At 46.0% G+C, this 21,571-nt stretch overlaps 1 protein-coding gene across 6 annotated transcripts in view; it reads left to right on the top strand.

Annotated features, from left to right (window-relative positions):
• Positions 1–21,571, top strand: part of LOC147034779 (uncharacterized) — a 160,129-nt gene that overhangs the window by 138,346 nt on the left and 212 nt on the right. For all 6 annotated transcript variants that reach the window (XM_085888870.1, XM_085888853.1, XM_085888860.1 and 3 more), the window contains 4 exons: positions 14,620–14,647; positions 16,903–16,959; positions 21,058–21,213; positions 21,316–21,571. The exon at positions 21,316–21,571 is cut by the window's right edge and continues 212 nt beyond it. In XM_085888870.1, the coding sequence (XP_085744996.1) occupies positions 14,620–14,647; positions 16,903–16,959; positions 21,058–21,213; positions 21,316–21,432 (358 nt within the window). In that variant the 3' untranslated portion in view covers positions 21,433–21,571. The remainder of the gene's footprint in view (positions 1–14,619; positions 14,648–16,902; positions 16,960–21,057; positions 21,214–21,315) is intronic.

The raw sequence follows: 21,571 nt of genomic DNA, 5'->3' as shown, positions 1-21,571 counted from the left end.
TCTTCTGACCACGTCCTTGTCAAAGTGGACATCTCTCTGGCTGTTATGAGAGAACCACCTCACCGCCGTCGAGTCTGGCATTTCCCTCAAGCCGACTGGCAGGGTCTCCAAGCAGCCATCAAACTTACAGACTGGTCTCCTATCTCTACTTCCTCCAACATCAACTCATCCTGGGAATTCTTTCAAAGAAACTTGCTCTCCCTCATGCACAGATTTATCCCCTCTCATGTTCAGTTGTCCTACCCTTCCTCCCGCCCATGGTTTACTGAAGCTTGTGGCGAGGCAGTTGTCTTGAAACAACTTGCCTTTGCCTCATGGAAAGCAAACCCAACTGAGGGTAATCTCAGTTCCTTTCACAAAGCTCGGAACAAGTGTGTATCTACCCTCAGGAGAGCCAGAAAACAACATCTTTCTCATCTTAAGTCTGAACTCTCAAACCTCTCTCCCTCCTCAAAATCCTGGTGGCGTTTAATCAAATCTGTTTCTGGTGTATGTTCCCCCTCCATCCCCTCCCTTACCTCAAATGGCCGCACTGCTGATACCATACGTGAAAAAAGCTGAATGCCTAAACTCGGTGTTTGCAGCTAAATCTTGTGTCCTAAACCCATCACTTTCTCTGCCCACTTTACCCAGTCACACCCAACTGTCCCTGGACTCTGTATCCTTTTCTCCTGACAAGGTGGAGAGCTTGCTGTCAAACTTCAACTCAGATTCTGCAACCGGTCCAGACGGCATCAGCCCACGTGTCCTCAAAGCCTGCTCTTCTGCTCTTGCTCACCCTCTCTCTGTTCTATTCACCCTCTCATTTTCCCAAGGTCATCTGCCATCTGCTTGGAAATCTGCTAACATCACTGCCCTGCATAAAAAAGGTGCAAAAACAGATCCCTGTAACTATAGACCAATCAGCCTTCTCCCAATCATCAGCAAGGTTATGGAATCCATCATCGCTTCAGACATGAAATCCTTCCTCTTCTCCAATGGCTTGATTTCCAATCATCAATTTGGTTTCAGACCAGGTCACTCTACCCTAGATATGCTGCTACTGCTCTCCCATCAATGGATGGAGGTCCTCAATGCCAGACAGGAAATCCGAGCCGTATCCCTGGACATATCACGTGCTTTTGACACAGTCTGGCACCCTGCCCTACTCACCAAACTCTCTTCCCATGGTATTCAAGGCCATCTCCACTCATGGCTCGCAGACTTCCTCTCCTGTCGCAGTCAACGTGTGGCCCTAAATGGAGTTCTTTCATCCCCTCTTCCTGTGCAGGCTGGAGTTCCTCAAGGTAGCGTTCTGGGCCCTGTTCTTTTTCTGGTTTTCATCAATGATCTCTCGGACTCTCTGGAAAATCCTCTATTTCTCTTTGCCGATGACTCAACCCTCTGCCGTACCATCTGTCATCCCTCAGACCGGCAAGCAGCAGCTTCTTCGCTCACTGCAGATCTGGATAAAATCACAAACTGGTCCAACATGTGGAACATGTCTTTCAATCCAGACAAATCTCACACTCTCACTATGTCTCTTCGAAAGGACCGTTTACAAAACCCCCCCATCCACTTTCTCAACAATCCTCTGGAAGAAGTCTTTTCTTTCAAGCTTCTGGGTCTCACTATCTGCCATGACCTTTCCTGGGAAAGTCACATTTCCAACCTTTCCTCAAAGCCAGTCGCCGACTGGGAATCCTCCGTCGTGCAAAGTCCTTCCTCGGCCCTCTTGAGCTCCTGACCACTTACAAAGCTTTTGTCCGTAGCCTGATGGAGTACTGCTCTCCCCTCTGGGCTGGTGCTCCTGCCTCCCACCTTTCTCGACTTCACGCTGTCGAAACCAGGGCTTTTAAGATCATTGGCATCTCCCGCAATGAAGCTGAGTCTTTGGGCCTCTCACTCAATCACCGCAGGTTGGTCGGTGGTCTTTCTGTCTTCTACCGACTCCTCTCCAGCCTTGCCCCCTGCTCTCTCTGCGATTTGTCCCAACCACATTTCCACAGGGCGCTCAAGGTCCGCCAACAACCCCCTTCTGGTAAAACTACCAAAATCACGAATCACTGCTCATCTTCACTCTTTCATTCCTCTTTTTCCCGCCTTTGGAATAAACTTCCTCACTCTATTCTTTCCCATTCTTCCCTTCAGGCTTTCAAAACAGCTGTTCACCACCACCTCTTATCTTCCCCCATCCAAATCCTCGATCTTTTCTACCCCGATAATCCACCCAAGCCCACTTCCTTCAATTCTCCTGCTTTCCTTCCTGAAAGTCCCTTTAATGTCCATCTTCCCCTCGCCATGTTCCCCGTCCCATCCCCATCCCTCTCCCTTCCACAGTTCACCTGTGTCTGTTCCCCAATGTTTTGTCCCTTCCACTCCCGCCCCTCTTGTCTCATGCCTCCTTGCTGTGAGTTGTGTGTTAGCTCTCATACGAGCCTCGACCAAGGTATAAAAAAAAAAATAAAAAAAAAAAAAAAAAAAAAAAAAACCGGTCCAGACGGCATCAGCCCACGTGTCCTCAAAGCCTGCTCTTCTGCTCTTGCTCACCCTCTCTCTGTTCTATTCACCCTCTCATTTGCTCAAGGTCATCTGCCATCTGCTTGGAAATCTACAAACATCACTGCCCTGCATAAAAAAGGTGCAAAAACAGATCCCTGCAACTACAGATCAATTAGCCTTCTCCCAATCATCAGCAAGGTTATGGAATCCATCATCGCTTCAGACATGAAATCCTTCCTCTTCTCCAATGGCTTGATTTCCGATCATCAATTTGGTTTCAGACAAGGTCACTCTACCCTGGATATGCTGCTTCTGCTCTCCCATCAATAGATGGAGGTCCTCAATGCCAGACAGGAAATCCGAGCCGTATCCCTGGACATATCACGTGCTTTTGACACAGTCTGGCACCCTGCCCTACTCACCAATCTCTCTTCCCATGGTATCCAAGGCCATCTCCACTCATTGCTCACAGACTTCCTCTCCTGTCGCAGTCAACGTGTGGCCCTAAATAGAGTTCTTTCATCCCCTCTTCCTGTCCAGGCTGGAGTTCCTCAAGTTCGCGTTCTGGGCCCTGTTCTTTTTCTGGTTTTCATCAATGATCTCTCTGACTCTCTGGAAAATCCTCTATATCTCTTTGCTGATGACTCCACCCTCTGCCGTACCATCTGTCATCCCTCAGACCGGCAAGCAGCAGCTTCTTCGCTCACTGCAGATCTGGATAAAATCACAAACTGGTCCAACACGTGGAACATGTCTTTCAATCCGGACAAACCTCACGCTTTCACTCGGTCTCTTCAAAAGGACCGTTTAGAAAACCCCCCCATCCACTTTCTCAACAATCCTCTGGAAGAAGTCTTTTCTTTCAAGCTTCTGGGTCTCACTATCTGCCATGACCTTTCCTGGGAAAGTCACATTTCCAACCTCGCCTCCAAAGCCAGTCGCCGACTGGGAATCCTCCGTCGTGCAAAGTCCTTCCTCGGCCCTCTTGAGCTCCTGACCACTTACAAAGCTTTCGTCCGAAGCCTGATGGAGTACTGCTCTCCCCTCTGGGCTGGTGCTCCTGCCTCCCACCTTTCTCGGCTTCACGCTGTCGACACCAGGGCATTTAGGATCATCGGCATCTCCCGCAATGAAGCTGAGTCTTTGGGCCTCTCACTCAATCACCGCAGGTTGGTCGGTGGTCTTTCTGTCTTCCACCGTCTCCTCTCCAGCCTTGCCCCCACCCCCCTGCTCTCTCTGCGATTTGTCCCGACCACATTTCCACAGGGCGCTCAAGGTCCGCCAACAACCCCCTTCTGGTAAAACTACCAAAATCACAAATCTCTGCTCACCTTCACTCTTTCATTCCTCTTTTTTCCCACCTTTGGAATAAACTCCCTCAGTCTATTCTTTCCCATTCTTCCCTCCAGGCTTTCAAAACAGCTGTTCACCACCACCTCTTATCATCCCCCATCCAAATCCTCGATCTTTTCTTCCCACGATAATCCACCCAAGCCCACTTCCTTCAACTCCCCTGCTTTCCTTCCTGAAAGTCCCTACAATGTCCATCTTCTCTTCCCCATGTTCCCTGTCCCATCCCTCTGCCTTCCACAGATCTCCTAATGTGTCTGTTCCCCAATGTTTTGTCCCTCCCACTCCCACCCCTCCTGTATCATGCCCCCTTGCTGTGCATTTTGTGTTAGCTCTCATATGAGCCTCGACAAGGTATACAAATTTTTTTTTTTTTAAATCACCGCGTGAAGGAGTGCAGAATCTCTTCATCCAAACATGTGTGGATGTGTCAGAATCTGTGCGAATCTTTCTTTTCTATCCCCGCATCTCTCCCTTTATTTACTTGTCTTCGCATTTCGGTCTGTTTGCCTGTCTGTCTGTTTGTCCTCACAGAATGTGGCAACATGTGCTTCAAACGCCACCTAGTGGTAGCCAGGATAACAAGTTTTACTTTTTCAACCAGTACGTCTGTAATGTATTGTGAATTCGCGCCCCGCCGGCGTGCGAACGACCGCGTGTAACCAATAGCGGCCGCTTCACCCACTGAACGTGCAATTCAGTCGTGACTTTCCGGATCAATGCCGAAAACGAGTCACGGGTGTGTTCCAAGCACACCACAACCTTGTCCGTACTCTACCCACGCGCTACAGGGTCCGATCGCCGAATAATCGATTTACCTAATTATTATTCGCGCGGGTAGATTACCGAGAGATTGTACCATGCCACAGGTTGACTCCGGCCACGAAACGCTTAAGCGGTTCATTCCATGCTGCAGGGATAACCGAGCGGAGTTATCGTCGACCTTGACGGTTCAGATTAATTACCAGCTGTTAAAACCCAATATTAATCCCTTACGTGATGCAAGATGGAGATTCAAACAAAGGAAAGGACGCAGCGAAACGGGGAACAATTGGACAAGCACATTTATTCACGGAAGCAAGGAAGGCACGTATATTACAGTAAAACAAAGGAACAAAAGCAATACACGTATACGTTTATGCAAAGAAAAACACAAGCAAAGAACCAATGCAGATCTACAACCGAATAAGGCAATTCACACGGCAACACTTAAAACAGTTCTACTTCTCAAGACTGGCGTCACCCACAGACATTTACACAAAACCCCAAAAGAAAAGGAAGTCGCGACTTCCCTGAGCGCGTCGTCCAGCCCGTGGCGACCGAAACTCCGAGTCCCTCCGGCGTGGTCCACTGGGCTCGTGCTCCGCGCCTGCACGTGTCGTCCGCCCGACAGCTCGTACGGGGTTTTGGGGGGATGGGCCGGGTTTTCGCCGCTATCTCGGTGCGGACGGGGGGGGGGATGGCAGGCGCTCCGTCCCACTAGCGGGGTCTCGGGACTCCGACCAGGAACAATCACCAGGGACCAGGTTCGACGACCTGTGGCAATTTGATGACCTGCGCCAATTCGACGACCTTCACGTGACCACGACCAGACCCGAACGAAAGAACAGAACCTAAACCTCTTCCTCCGAACGAACAAACCATAAGCAGGGACTCTCCAACAACTCTCGACAATTCTCATTCAGGGACAACCGACCAGGGACTCTCCACACCCACGCCTTTTGTAGGGTGGGGCTCCGCCCTTCGCTCCGCCCTGCCCCATTCTTGGGTCCTCCTTCCTTCGAGACGCTTCCAGAAAATGCCTCGAAGGGGGGCGTTCCTGTCCCCCGGCCGCGTCACACCGCACATCTGCCAATCGGGAGAGGATGCGCCACCTCCTCCCCCTTTCTCACTCAGTACGACGAGGGAAGGAAGATTCGGGCGGGAGATATTTGCGCGGGAGATCTTGGCGGGAGATATTTAAGCAGGAGTTTTGGGTGGGAGATGCCCCTTCGCACCCTTGTTGCTGCTGCCACTCCGCTCCTTTCATCCGTCCCGCGGAGATCGTGACCACACGGTGCTCGTTGAATGGCGAAGATGGTGGTAGCGTAGTTGTGGAAGGTGGCGTCGTGGTGTGAATGGCGTGATTGTTGGCGTCGTGTAGTGAATGGCGTGATTGTTGAGATGTTGGTTGTGGCGATGTTCGTTGTTGTTCTTGCACCTAAATAACGACAGCAAAAGAAAAACGGCTAACTGAAGAATCGCAGCCCGAATGGATCACATATATTCCCTCGATACAACGGGTTTGGGCTAACTACACATGGACTTACCGATATATCTCACCTGAGGACCCTTTATGGTGTAATGCTAATTCCCACAGCCGTAACACTACCCCCTCCCCTCTTTACAGACTCGTCCCGAGTCGTCAAATTCTCGTGTGCCATCATGTGTAGTTCTCCCCTAATACGTTTTACCTTCGGATCCCTGAGTGCGACATTCAGTGTATTCGTGTCCCCAAAATAAATAACCTGAGGGCTGAGTATCTAACTAATTAACAAACACACTCACACGGACGATTTAAATAAAATGCCGGCGATAGACTGACATGCTGGGGGCGCACTCATATACAATACAACTTAACTTATAAATTTTACACTAAACCATGGCCCAGGATCAATGGACTCTGCAGGAAGAAAAAAAAAAGTCAAAAGTCAACGGTGAACCGGCGCACGGGCCGCCACTGCAGGCCCGTGTTGTAGCTGCCAACAGGACAGTCCTTGCAACTTGCTCGCAGATCCTGGCGCACATGGAATGAACAGGTGGGGGGGGGGGCAAATCAAAACAGAACGGGGGCTGGTGAACATGGGCAGTGGGCATGGCAAAGGTGGTTGCAGGCAAACAAAGCCGGCAGAACCAGGCCGTTGCAGGCAAACACAGTCGGCGGACGATCCGACCGACACAGGCCTTGAAGCAACAGCTGCAGACGATCTGGCCGGTACAGGCCTCGCAGCAAAACAACAGCTGCCGATGAAGTTGGCCGGCCTCCTGCCGTGCAGTGCAGGTTAGTGGAGGGAGTGCGGTGGTGCTGGCCACTCAAAAGGCTGGCTCGGACCGACCTAACTATTTCCCTCCCACCTATCGCCTTTGCCTGTCTCTGTCCATATCCACCCCTGAATTTGTCAAAACCCAATTTAGCCCCAATTAATTTTTTTGTTTTATTTTTATTTTTTTACTTCCCCCACTAGAATTCGTCTCCTAATCCCCTTTATCGTCCTTGTTCGACTAACCTATCGTCTCCTAGCCTACTCCCAACCCCTACGTTCCCTTCCCAGAGGGGAATAAGGGAGAGCTGGCGTCCTGTGTCGAGGCCCAACTCAAGCCTCAGGATGGCCTCCTCAGACTTCAGCGATCTTAACCCAAAAGTGGGTTCAGCGGCCCACAACAAGAGCGAAGGGATGGATGGTGCGGAGGGGTACACTTCCTAATCTACCCTATCCATTTAACTTTTGAACTACCCCGGGCTTTCAACAAGCACCTCTCGCTTAAACTATTGGTTCTTACAACCAAGATTCCCGTCGCCTGTGTTGGTGTCCTCACAATTTTGGGCCTTGCCCTCCAGTTTTCCGCCCGTGCCTCACACGGTCTCGTGGCTGGGATGCGTGGCTCCCTTGGCAGGAACTACCCTCTGCCGATTCTCCAGCTATGGCACCCCCGGGCACTACACTGCCTCCGAGCCTACCAGCTCCCTAAACACTGGGGAGTGCTCTCCATGGCGGCTCCCCTGAAACGCTCACGTGGCAGGCTGGCTTCCCGGGCCCCTTTCCGAGGGTCACCCGTGCCCACTACGCTATCCCGGCCCCCCATGGGCCCTTGGCCGACCACGGCCGACTAGCCCGGTGCCCGGCGTACCCACTCAGCGATACTCACCTTTCGCAGCCACGCTCCCAGCCCGTCAACAGGGCTCCTGCACCCCTCCAAAACAGGTTTCGAGCCTACTTCCCCACCAACAACAAAACGACCTCCATTTTCCAATTTGTCTAACCCAGCTAACTCGCTCTACACAGACCCCGGGGTCCCTTGGGCGGGAATCACTCCTCCCCCCCAATCACTCATCGCACCATGCATACCAAAATCACTCCATTCACTCAGACCCACTGGCCTCACTCACTCAACAAGTACATTTTCCTTTCCACACACACCTCTGAATCCTGCCATCCTGCTCACTACATCCCCTAACTACCTCGTGCTCCCTCGTCGTCCCTTAAACTACAGCATGTTCCTTTTAACACTACGTAGCTAAGCTACGTCCCCTCTACACATCCACAGTCTGTCATTGTCTCTAATAATCCTCATAAATCCATTCCCCATCCGATATCTCAACTACAATCCCTCTAACTAATCCATTCCACGGGCCCCATGAGGACTTACCCCTGCCCCATGAAGCCGGTCTAACTAAACTAACCCTTCCCCCTAACTAGTGGTATCCTGTGCCCTGGCAGGGGGGTCTTCCACCCCTTGCCTGGGAATCCTGTTCACCTGAAGCGAGGCTTGCTTTTTTTTTTTAAGCACGTGCACCAGCACGGCAACTCGCAGCTCGCGCACCTTGCACCTTGCCCGTGACATCATGGCAGCTGTTCGCATCCCTCGTCCCTCTTGGACGGTACCATCCGGCAGGGATACCCCTCCTGCCGGATTTCACCCATACGTGCAGCCATGACGTCACCCGGCGCATCAAAAAATACAAGCCTCACGTTTCGAGGGGTTTCCCACACGAACACATGTGCTCTGCCCGTCCGTGACCTGCGTCGTGCGCTCTGCGAACAGAACAAACTGCGCAGGCCATATCGAGCTTCACACACATGCCCGCGTGGAGAACCCACCCGGTCCAAATCCGTTTATCCAGCCTAACCTTTGTCCGTTCGCGGGATCGGCAACATCCACCGCTGGTGTTTACGGACCGGGCTTCACTCCCGCAAGCGCGCACGCGGCGGCCTCGTGCGCTGCACGGCCCGAACCTCGCGCTCGCCGCTGGGTAAACCCGGCACAGTCCCCAATACAGCTACGGCCGCTACTCGGCCTTTGTCACTCTGTCGCCGTCGTCGTCTCCATTCCATCGACGCGCACCTGCATGTTACAACGCTCAGACTCCACTCCATCACACTCACCCCGGGACATGCAGTGGTGTGTTCCCGCATGCCCACCGTCATCTCCCTTACATACAGCGACCTCACACACACGGTCCCCCTTGCACTCGGCCGTTCACTCACGCACGGCCTTCCACTTGCACACGTGGCTCTTTCCACACACGGTGCCTCATCCACACACGGCGTGCTGGGAGGCTCGCACTCCGGCACACTCGCAAACACACACACCTGCACAACCACACTGGGGATTCGCGCCACCTCTATGGTTCCCGGGGTCTCCATATCCCCCAAGCTGCTCGTGCACCTGTCCACAGCACTCGCCCCCTCAAACTCGCTCGACACGACCGAACTCACCTGGTCGAGATCAGCTTCAAGGGAGAATAGTGTCTCCCTCCGTTCCCGAAGAAGGCCACCCAGCTGCCCGCACCGGGTCCCTAGGCAGTCCGCCAGCTCCCCCTCATGGTCCTCCACTACCTTAATGTGTGTGTGCTCGTCCCCAACCCCGTCCAAATCACCCTCTATCTCCCGTGTCTCTGTACATTTTCTCTCCTTGGTCCTTTTTTCTGTTTCTTCCTGGTTCCATTTTCCTTCCCATTGGAGTCATTCTTCCTCTCTGAGCTCCATTAGCTGTTCGTTTTCCCTCCTGAGTTTTTCCATCTCTCTGGACTTCAAATTTACTCTCTCCTTGAGTTCATTAATTTCAACCTCATTTTGTTTTTGTTTTCCATCCCACAGTCTCTCACGTTCTTTATTCTCCAATCTCATCATTTCTTTCAATTGGCTCATCTCCTTCTTGTGTTTCATTCGCTGTTCTCTCATTACTCTTCCTTGTTTCCTCTCCTGTCCTTCCTTCTCCAGTTTCATGGTTTGCTTCATTTGGTTAATCTCCTTTTTGTGTTTCATTTGCTGCTTTTTCTCTATCTCCTCGGACTCCAACCTCACCTTTTCTAGCAATTGGTCAACCTCGGCTTCATGTTCTTTTTGTTTTCTATCCCATTGTTCCCCTCGTTCTTCATTCTGTAATCTCGTTATTTCTTTCAACTGACTGATTTCTTTCTCCTGTCTCATTCCTTGTTCTTTGTATTTCCTATTCCACTGTCTTCCTTGTTCCTCATTCTGCAATCTCGTTATATCCTTCAATTGGCTGACTTCCTTCTCCTGTCTCAATCTTTGTTCTTTCAGTACTCTTTCTTGTTCCTCATTCTGCAATCTCGTGGTTTCCTTCCATTGGCCGATTTCCTTATTCTGTCTCATTCGTTCTTCCATCATTACTCTTTCTTGCATCTCATTCTTTAATCTGGCTTTCGCTTCCAGCTGTTCGATCTGTACAGTGTGGTTCCTTAACGTTTCATTCTCTGTCATTCTTTCTTCTCTCACCATCCTCAACTCATTTTGTAATTCCGTCTCTTTGTCCTGGTGTTTCCATAAATCAGAAACTTTTTCCCATTTTTCCTCTCTGGCCTCATCACCTCTTTTGCCTTCTTCCTTCTACAATTCGTTCATTTCATCATACTCCAAGCTTTCCTCTTCTTTCAATTGTTTCTGATATTCCTGTTCTCTTTTTACCTTCTCCTCCACTTGCTTTACTTCCAAATTGTGTTTCCGTTTTTGCTCCTCTATTCTTTTCTTCAGTTCGCTCTCCGCTTGTTCCCACTTATGGATACTCAACTCTATTTTCCCCACTTTTCCCTCGAGTTCTTTGAACTGTCTTGACTTCTCCAATCGTTCTTTCTTAAATTGTTTTACTTCCAGATCGTGTTCCCGTTTTTTCTTTTCGAGCTCTGTTGTCCATTCTTCCTCCCATTGTTTCCGATGTCCGCCTGCCTCGCCTGCCATTCCCACGTGGTTTGAAACGGTTGTTGGGAGCGCTCGCCTCATGTCGTGCCATTTTCCACGCTATAAATAGCCGCTCGCTCCGTGCTGCGCTGAGGTGCGATCGTGCCGCCATTATGTGACCCAGTTTGCCGGTAAAGTCCATGCTCAGAATATGGGGTTGAGCTTCCCCACGGATTAACATTACAAGAAGTACCATCCCGGGCCATGGATTCTATATTATTACACATATTTATCACCCCCGGCACCCGCTCGCTTTGAAATGACATCTTATTTCACGTTAGCGGATTAAATTTAAATTGCTCGTAATTTGGAGGGAATCGGGGGTCGCTCCACTCACCCCTGAACCGATTCCCGTGAATTTAGCTTGGAGGCGGGGTGGATTCGAATCTCACTCCCGGACACCAATGTTGTGTATTCGCGCCCCGCCGGCGTGCGAACGACCGCGTGTAACCAATAGCGGCCGCTTCGCCCACCGAACGTGCAATTCAGTCTTGACTTTCCGGATCAACGATGAAAACGAGTCACGGGTGTGTTCCAAGCACACAACAACCTTGTCCGTACTCTACCCACGCGCTACAGGGTCCGATCGTCGAATAATCGATTTACCTAATTATTCGCGCGGGTAGATTACCGAGAGATTGTACCACGCCACAGGTCGACTCCAGACACGAACCGCTTAAGCGGTTCGTTCCGTGCTGCAGGGATAACCGAGCGGAGTTATCGTCGACCTTGACGGTTCAGATTAATTACCAGCTGTTAAAACCCACTATTAATCACTTACGTGATGCAAGATGGAGATTCAAACAAAGGAAAGGACGCAGCGAAACGGGGAACAATTGGACAAGCAGATTTATTCACGGAAGCACGAAGGCACGTATATTACAGTAAAACAAAGGAACAAAAGCAATACACGTATACGTTTATGCAAAGAAAAACACAAGCAAAGAACCAACGCAGATCTACAACCGAATAAGGCAATTCAAACGGCAACACTTAAAACAGTTCTACTTCTCAAGACGGAACCACCCACAGACATTTACACAAAACCCCAAAAGAAAAGGAAGTCGCGACTTCCCTGAGCGCGTCGTCCAGCCCGTGGCGACCGCAACTCCGAGTCCCTCCGGCGTGGTCCACAGGGCTCGTGCCTCGCGCCTGCACGTATCGTCCGCCCAACAGCTCGGACGGGGTTTTGGGGGAATGGGCTGGGTTTTCGCCACTATCTCAGTGCTGACGGGGAGGGGGGGGGGAAATGGCAGGCGCTCCGTCCCACTAGCGGGGTCTCGGGACTGCACCGACTCCGACTGACCCTTTGACCAGGAACAATCACCAGGGACCAGGTTCGACGACCCGTGGCAATTCGACGACCTGCGCCAATTCGACGACCTTCACCCGACCACGACCAGACCCGAATGAACGAACGAACCATAAGCAGGGACTCTCCAACAACTCTCGACAATTCTCATTCAGGGACAACCGACCAGGGACTCTCCACGCCCACGCCTTTTGTAGGGTGGGGCTCCGCCCTTCGCTCCGCCCCGTTCTTGGCTCCTTCCTTCGAGACACTTCCAGAAAATGCCTCGAAAGGGGGCGTTCCTCTCCCCCGGCCGCGTCACACCGCGCATCCGCCAATCGGGAGAGGACGCGCCACCCCTCCCCCTTTCTCACTCAGTACGACGAGGGAAGGAAGATTCGGGCGGGAGATATTTGTGCGGGCGTTTTGGGTGGGAGATCTTGGTGGGGAGATATTTAAGCGGGAATTTTGGGCGGGAGATGCCCCTTCGCACCCTTGTTGCTGCTGCCACTCTGCTCCTTTCATCTGTCCCACGGAGATCGTGACCGCACGGTGCTTGTTGAATGGCGAGTGGCGAAGATGGTAGTAGCGTAGTTATGGAAGGTGGCGTCGTGGTGTGAATGGCGTGATCGTTGAGATGTTGGTTCTGGCAATGTTCGTTGTTGTTCTTGCACCAAAATAACAACAGCAAAAGAAAAACGACTAACTGAAGAATCGCAGCCCGGATGAATCACACATATTCCCTCTATACAACGGGTTTGGGCTAACTACACATGAACTTACCGATATATCTCACCTGAGGACCCTTTATGGTGTAATGCGAATTTCCACAGCCGTAACAGTATGTACATTTAGAATCCCAGGCACAACAGACAAATCAACAGTATATTGGAATTTGAACCAGGGATTGCAGTTGAGAGAGAAAATCAGTTCAGAGGGAAATGCTAAATGGGCCAACCCAAAAAATTGATATTTGGCATCATTGACGTAGTTCATAATGACCTTCACAGACAACAAATAATGTGAAACCTATTGTCCTGGGTACGACAGGATCAATACTAGAATGGCACTCGGTAAAGCACATACCTCTGCCAGGCTGAACAGTTTATGTTTTGTTTCCCAATGATCAGGATCTGCACCCGGACCTGAACCAAAATCTAATCGGCTTATTCTCCTCACCTATACAACTCGTCCACCAAGATTTGTCCGAATTCATCCATAATGTTTTGAGTTATCATGCCATACATTGTTTTTGGCACTGTCTCTCAATGGTGAAAAATCACTGAAGAAATTCTAGTATTTCTTCTAGTTTGTCTGTGGCACACACCCAACCTGTCCACAAAATTTTGTCCGACTTTTTGAGATATCCTTTTCACAGACAAACAAAGAGGGATGAAAATACATCGGTCCGCCTTCGGTGGCAGAGGTAATAAAACACTTTGACAAGAAAAAGACAGTAAAGTTATTTACATTTCTCGGGGAAATAGTTCACCTTTCCAAAGATATGGAATCAAAAAAGTGTAATGAAGCAGGTGAACTTGACTCACATTTTTCAATACGATTTAAAAGGGGGAAAGGTTACATGCTCATACTAATTAGGCACAAATTATGGTTAATTTTGCTTCCACGTTTGTGCAAATGCCTTCCTATTATATTATTCTCTTCAACGTCTGTTTCAAACAAGGCAGTATTGATAGTACCCCACACATTTAACAGGTAGGTTGTGACAATATCCTTATCTGCAGATCTGGAAAAAACACAAACTTGCCACCAGACAACGACCTGGAACATGTCTTTTAATGAAGGAATGGTTCTATCACTCCATGAGGATCAAGTGGGCAAATTTTCCAGTATTCCTCAATGGGAAACCACAAGTTGACGTGCAGTCTTTGAAGCCCCAACTTCATTTACAGCCATAACCTGTCTTGAAAACCGTGATACTGCAAACTCTGGGATCGTAATCATAAAACCCCAGTACGAAAAGAATCTCCGATCTGCTTGAAGAACACAATACTGCACACCACACAGCAAGGTCGTGGTGGAAGTGCATCCCACACATCACATGACGGTGAAAGCGCAACTAATTTTCATGACGGAAAATCAACCAACTGTGATGGCCAATAACAACACAACTTTTGATGAACCATACTCTCATAGAGTGCTGGTGCTGCTGGAGAAGTTTCTTGGCAAGGCTTATGCTGGGTGGTTTGCCATTGCCTTCCCAGCATTATTTGTCTGTGCTCTATCCTTTTAAAAGTGTACCAAGGAAAGTTGCAGCATGGCCGATTTTTACGCTACCACGACGCATTATTGGTCTAGCCATAATTAATCAAGAAATTGAGCTTAGCAGACACTCATCAAACCAAACAAATCACGTAAACTAATTGATCATGAGATATATTTCTAATGCATTGACAATATTTAATAATGGTGGAAGAATCACAAATGCTTAACTTTGAATGAATGAAAGAGAATGATGATCTAGTATGAGTGTTTTAACCCACCTGTTTCTTCCTCCTTAACTGTCGTTTGCACTAGGCCCAAAATGGCACACCGAAGAAGACTGGTAAGTCATGTTGATCGCTCGTTGATACATGTACATCAATGTTTGTAATAATGAACATGAATATTGGATTTTACTGCAGCTTCATTTGATCGAAAGGTGAGAATAGAATGATAAAATTTCACATTGTTTCACAGAGCTCATTTTAATGTCCCCCATTAATGGCCACTGACATTTCAGAGGGGAATTAAAAAAAGAACTCTGAGCATAATACATGTATGTTTCATGTGCATGTTAGAATGAGCACTTATTTAACTCTCCTTTTCCATTTTTTGTCCCCCACCCCTCCGACAAGGTCGGAGATGGGGGACATTAAAATGAGCTCCGTCCGACCGACCGACCGATCGTCCGTCGACATGTACTTTTGTGTGTGATATTTCAAAAATACCGTTGTATTTTGTTGAACATTTAGCTTCATGTACCGTTGAACATTTAGCTTTAATATTGCAGATATCTATTCCTCATGCCATTATCTCAACCTGATGAGATCACGACTATCATTGGCCGAATTATGTTGCCATGGCAACCATACACGGTAGACTTGGCTAATGGGGATGTGATATTTAATAAACCGTTCAAGATTTAGCCTTCATATAACACGGATCTATTCCTCATACCACCCAAACAGTGGGTGACCAATAGAGTATCAGCTCCTTGTTATTCAACACAAGCCACCAAATAAGTGAGTTGATGACAAGCTGAATATGTGGTACACTGCAAAAATCACTCAATAAGCTGTGAGATGGCATGACCTGTCTTTTTGGGGGTTTTCTTCTTTTTACCTCATTTCTGATAATATTAACTGAAAACCCGACGAACTGTCAGTGACAGCAAAAGAGCATATTGATTTATGGCATGCTCCATATCTACCCAGAGATTGACCATTTTTATTGTAATTAATTCCAAGAATTGCCAATTTTTAGGAATAAGTTTTACTTCACAAAAGGCTTCGGTATGATATATGCCCATGATTAAAACTATATGTGATGGAAGCACAGACGAGCCAATGCATAATAACCACAGGGAAAGAGGCACGCATTTACATATTACAAACATAAAATGCGAAGAGATATTGACAATTGTGATTCATACAAAGGTTACACACCTTTTCCCCATTCTCTACTTACTGTGCGTCCACTGTGTGACAAATAGATGGCCCTTATTAACATGTCAAAAGACCAGGCATCAATTGAGGGAGATTGTTTATGGCTGTGGTACCTGTTCAATGGAAGTCTTTTTGATGGTACTCGTACCATGAAATCCTTAAGATCCAGAGGTTTGTCACAGTGAAGAAAAAAGGAAGTCTATAAGGTTGTTTAGACCGTCGAAATGACCATCTTACCCATGTTTAGCTGGATACAATAATGATAGATTTGCTAATCGTATATGGTTCGAGTTCAGGTGGTGAGGGGGTTTTCTAATCTCGCTCTTTTTGTGTACGTAGGATGTGAATGGCCCTTTAAACAGCTGCCATGAAACTCATAAAACAAATTCGTCACTGCAGGTTCTTTTTTTTGAGATGTAGCTGATAATTATGGAAAATGCTGTAACGATGTAACCTGGAATATGTGAGGGAGAAGGTTATTCACCTAAACTATGTAGGAATGTTGTGCCAGCAGGTAGCTTACAGCAAGTGTCACCCATTCTTCCCAGCAGTGGTAACATTTTCCTGAATCCTTTGGAATAGAAGTCATGTGTTTTTTTCGTTCTAAAGGTTTTTGAAAATGGAAAAACTTTTTGACTCATTCTTGCGGATTCCATTTTCCACATTGGCATTACTTTCTATAACCCGTACTCCATCTATTTGCTATGTTTTTACATACACTAAATATCTTCCTGCTGTTCCAGCCCAGTTCTTACATCAAACCTCTTTTTTGAAAAGTTTTATTTAAAAAAAACAAAAACTTTTAGTGGTGTTTAATCAAAGCACTAATGTTTGGTTTTGCAGAGGATGGTACTCATTGCCTTAGTACTTGAAGATCCGAAAAAACATAATGTACACACTTTACTTACAGTGTGACCAATATTGTTGTCATGTTATTCTGCACAAATGCTATAAATAAAACAAAAAGGATGGCCAGTGCAACATATGATGTCAAGCTATTGCCTGAAAACAGTTCACATCAATTTGTGGATTGTACTTTGTCCATTTTTACATTCTCTCCAAGAATCTCTACAACCTGTAAATGTGAAAGATAAAGTAAATTAAACCTTTTTACAAATGTGGATAACATAAAATGGGTATTGTTTTCTTACAGCAAATTTACAAATGCGATAGGAATGCTGCCACTGCCGCTGTTAAGGCTACGAAACAGGTATGAAAACAATTAGACATCATTTGTGGAAATATCACAGGTTACACCATATTTATCTTTTCAATATTGATTGAACGCTTCCACATAAGTCACACATACAGAACAAGGACATTAGCACACAGCAGTGGACCGGTACATGAATTACAAGGACATTATTGGACAAAGAGTCCCGAGGACTTGAACCTGGGATTGCAGTTGTACAAGCCATGTTCCAGGAAGGGATGGTAAAAAAAACAAAAAAAAACGAGCAATGTTGTTAATTGACTAAATGTAAAATTTTAATTTTGAAAATGCTTTTAACCTCTGCCACCGAAGGTGGTTGGAGGTTATGTTTTCACCCATGTCTGTCTGTTTGTTTCATTGTCTGCGAGCAGGATACCTCAAAAAGTTGTTGACAAATTTGGATTACAGGGCTGAGTCAACCCACCTCGTGTTATTTCAACAACACAACAGAGGCTTAAACTCAAGACCCTAAGATCTTAAGCTAGCCACCTTAATCATTAAGCCAACACCAGACTTAAACATTGTGGAATGATTTTCTTGGATTGAATGACATGTTCAAAGAGGGGGTGAAACCAGAGAAGGCATGGTAAAAACTAAAAAGCAACTGATCTGCTCATGATCTGAGAGCAGCTGACTTTTTGATTTATCCTCATTGTAGGAGATTCCAATAATGTTGATAGCTTTAGATTCTCCATAATCAGCAGAGACAGATGTGAAGCTGGGGTGCCAACCCACAGTGGAGAGCAGTATTCCATTTTGTGAAGGACAATGGCCTTATACATTGAGTAGTTTTAATTTTTAAAGAAAAAACTTAAAGGAGGATGATCAGTCTGCAGCTGGCTTTAGAGACCTGCTTTGCTGTATAGTAAGCACAGAAAAGCTCATGGCTGATGATGAGGCCAGGAAGATCAAAATATTGAATCTCTTTCAGTGGCTGACCATGGAATTAGATAGATGGGTTCATTTTGATGATCCTTCTGGAGTGACAAGGTGAGTGATTTTACAGACTGACATCCAATCATTTCCAGATCAGTAAAGAGTGACACAGCTGTTGTCTACCTGTCAGTGAGAGGGATTCTGCATGAGACATGAGACATGAGAATAAAAGGGGAAAAAAGTTTTCCAAAGTCTCACAGAGGTCGTTTATGTAGATGAGGAACAAGACAAGGCCTGACACTGCCTTTGGGCAATCCAGCCTCCACTGAAAGAAGAGAGGAGAGGGTCCTGTTGAGAGCAACACGTTCACTTCATGATTGGAGGAAGTCAGAAATCCACGAATGAAGGTGGTATTGTATGCCACAGCCAAAGAGCTCGGGAAGCATAGCACAGACTGTCAAATGTCTGAGATATGTTTAGGGATATGTCCCTGATCTATTGTTTGAGATCAAGGGCCTCCACAATCACAGAGAGGGGAGCAACAGCATGATTAGAGTTGAATAACTGGGATATAAACCAAACTGATGATCAGCCATCAGAGCTGTTTGAAAACAGGAAAGACGACATTAGCAGCTATGATGGATTCTATGATTTTGCTTATACTATCATTGGAAGTAAACTTACTAGCCTGTAGCTGAGAGGATCAGTTTCTGCATCTTCTTTTGGACTGGAGTGATATTTTCTGACTTCTACACAGGTGAGAAATCATCAAAGCATAATAACAAGCAGAAACGAGCAAACAGAGTTGAAATAAGATGAGCAAAGCAGGATTTGAAAACAGTGATGCCATATTGGCCTGTCACCGAAGCAAGGTCGAGGCTGATCAGACCCTTTTTATACATTCACAGGTGAGGACATAAATTCCAGGAAACAATGGGTGTGAGGGGGTAAAATGCAGATTAGAATAGGATGGGTACATGACAGTTGGAGGTAAGCACAGAGTTCAGACATCTGCCTTATCATGGGAAGAGTCCATGGATATGATGTTTGAGGTGAGGGTGTAGGGGAAACACACCATGCATGACACAACCATGACTTTGAGGAATTGGACTCGATGGAGTGTTCAGACGTTGAGATCTGGATTTGGAGCAGTCAGTGACGACATCAATCAGCCAAAGTATATTAGAGATGACATAAACAAGAAAAAAAAGAATTCATTTCTCAATTAAAGTGATCCTGACATCTTTATTGCAGTTTATTTTACGATAGCTCATATAGTAGTTATAACAAGAGTGATATTTGCTTTGCAACACTGACATGTCCCCCACCGACGTGATATTTTCGAAGTCCAAAAAGAGCAAAACTCTGAAAAATTGACGAAATGCCCTGAAACTCGAAATTGTTCTGTAACTTATCATAAAAAGCCATGTATCAAGTTTCAGTTGAATACGTTGAAGGGTATGGGGAAAAGTCTGAAAACCCACGGATGGGACGGACAAACGGACAGACAGACAGAGTAAACATATAGTCCCCTCTGGTGAAACTGGAAGGGGACTAATAATTATATCAACTGCAATCAAGATGGTATGTACAAGTACCCGTATATGCATTGTCACATTCAATTGTGGATTATTACAGCGCGTGCGCTGTATACAATTGCACCGACTTTCAAATGTCCCCGGTGTCTACCACGTCTCCGGTGTCCCCTGTCCCCCCCCCGCCCCCCACCCCACTGCCTCAAGACAGCCAATGACGGCCGTCCGGTACATGCAGTGCGTAACCTAGACGGAAATACCCGAGTATTTCAATGGAAATTTGTGAAACTAATGTGTTGTATATGTGAAAACCATTTAATTTATTGCTTGACGGGAAAAAAAACCAAGAAACGTGCCCCTCTCATGTACGAACGAACGAAAGACGTCATTTCCACCCACCATCGCATTTCGCGCCGAAAGACGTCATTTCCGCCCACCATCGCATTTCGCGCCGAAAGACATCATTTCCGCCCACTATCGCATTTCACGCCGAAAGACGTCATTTCTGCCCACCATCGCATTTCGCACCGAAAGACGTCATTTCCGCCCACCATCGCATTTTTCGCCGAATGCTGAAAGCTAAGTTCTTCTTATGCTATCATTCTTTTGTGGCCTCCTGGCAAACTGTATCGAACAATTTCATTCCTTCTGTTATATATATATATATATATATATATATATATATATATATATATATATATATATATATATATATATATATATATATATATATATATATATATATATATATATATATATTATATATATATATTATATATATATATTATATATATATATATATATATATATATATATATATATATATATATATATATATATATATATATATATATATATATATATATATATATATATATATATATATATATATATATATATATATATATATATATATATATATATATATATATATATATATATATATATATATATATATATATATATATATATAAATAAAAAGGTGCTTATCACAATAATAACAAGATTTTTACATTTCAAATATTAAGTACACTTCTTAATTGTTTTTCAACTGAAAAAGCATAAATTGCATATTTTAACATTAGTGTACTCATTTGCTTCACCACGCGTGCTGTATTGAAGGATTTCACTTGTTTTTTTAACTTTTGCACTGAGCTATTGATTTTTATTTAACTATACTTCTTGCCTCCTAATCACTTCATTTAATAGCCATTGACATGTAATGTAACAAAGTGAATTAACTATGCTGACATAATTTTCCAAAGGATAGTATCCTGTATAATTGATGGCTATTCTTCGTACATCAAATGCAAAAGGACCTTCACTTCGTGATTTGCAATGACTGTTTTGCCAGGAATATTTTTTCTCAACATCCTGACGTTACAGCATCCTTTGGAATTGCAAGAAAAACCTTGTAAAGAAAATATTTGGATCAGCCTGTTTGTGTTTACATTGAACCTCTGCCAAATTATGTGGGGAAACCACAAAACAATCTCGTGACACATTTGTCCAGTCCACAAATGTCCTTGTAATTCACGTAAAAATACACTGATGTGTGCTCATACGTTTTCCTGAATGCGATTGAGCTGCGAGCTCCTCCATGAGCCTGTTATGTAGGGGAGGGGGGGGGGGGGAACAACTCATGTAAATTTTGTAATTACCTCTTTTACCCTCTGTCGGCCAGGATGGTGCATACCTATTAAGGGAGAGTTCTCGACAAGAGAGCAGCCAACCGTACACATTAGTGGTGTACCAAGAGAATGAGGTATACAATGTCCCTGTGCGCTTCCTCGAGCCAGAGGGCAAGTATGCACTGGGAATGGAAAAAGCCGGGGAGGAGGTGAGTTTTCTGTCTGAAAACAAACAATGAAATAAATAAAAATCAAGTTCGTTTTCATTTGTAATTTTAATAACCTGTTCGGCACACTTGTCTCTTCGACAGCTGTTTGACAGTCTTGAAGAAATCACGGAATACTTTCGCTATAAACCCTTGTTCCTAATTGGACGAAAACAAAATGAGGGCAAGCCAACTTACCTGGGATACCCTGCTCAACTTTGAATAGACACGGTGTTCCGGAAGATATAAATGAATGTACATGATTCTGATTACCTGCAAATCTTTTTCCAACAAAAATCAACTGCTTAATAAAATTGGGGATATTTCTGATGTGAAATGTTACAAGTTTGAGCCAACAAAT

Source organism: Eptatretus burgeri, chromosome 1 (genome assembly GCF_056783735.1).
Source record: "Eptatretus burgeri isolate ZD-2024b chromosome 1, Ebu_testis_v1, whole genome shotgun sequence".
NCBI classification, from domain to species: Eukaryota; Metazoa; Chordata; class Myxini; order Myxiniformes; family Myxinidae; genus Eptatretus; species Eptatretus burgeri.
This window is presented reverse-complemented; position numbering and strand designations above follow the sequence as displayed.